The sequence below is a fragment of the Marmota marmota genome, unplaced genomic scaffold (assembly GCF_001458135.2).
Source record: "Marmota marmota marmota unplaced genomic scaffold, marMar, whole genome shotgun sequence".
NCBI classification, from domain to species: Eukaryota; Metazoa; Chordata; class Mammalia; order Rodentia; family Sciuridae; genus Marmota; species Marmota marmota.
Window position 1 is genome coordinate 126183 of NW_026000051.1, and position 340 is coordinate 126522.

General features: G+C 62.6%; 1 protein-coding gene across 3 annotated transcripts in view; it reads right to left on the reverse strand.

Moving 5' to 3' along the window:
- The window catches only part of Cel (carboxyl ester lipase), a 7187-nt gene continuing 6847 nt past the window's right edge, over positions 1-340 (reverse strand). Inside the window, exon 12 of one of the 3 annotated variants that reach the window (XM_048812814.1) lies at positions 1-88. In XM_048812814.1, coding sequence (XP_048668771.1) covers positions 17-88 — 72 coding nt within the window. In that variant the 3' untranslated portion in view covers positions 1-16. Of the gene's footprint in view, positions 322-340 lie in introns of all 3 variants that reach the window. The other 2 variants (XM_048812812.1, XM_048812813.1) reach the window with 2 other exon arrangements.

A 340-nucleotide genomic window follows, 5' to 3' on the forward strand; every position in this document is an offset into this window, starting at 1 on the left:
CAAAAGAGATGCAGTTTTATTCAAAAGAGCTCAAGAGAGGAGGTGGACCCTGGGGTCCCACCCTTGTGGCCTCATGGGGCTGAGGCTCCTGAAACACAGAAGAAAGGAGTCAGTGACTACAGGAATCTGAGCCCCCTCGGGATTGTCCGCGGGAGGTGCTGCTACAGTCTGGGGGTCATCCACGGGGTGCTGGGGGGCCCTGGGACTGGTCCACAGGGGGTACTGGGAGGGCCAGGGAGTCGTTACCTGGTGGGAGTGGGGGGGCCAGGGAGCCGTTGGCGCGTGGGAATGGAGAGGGACGGGAGTCGTTGGCGGGTGGGAATAGGGGGAGACGGGAGTC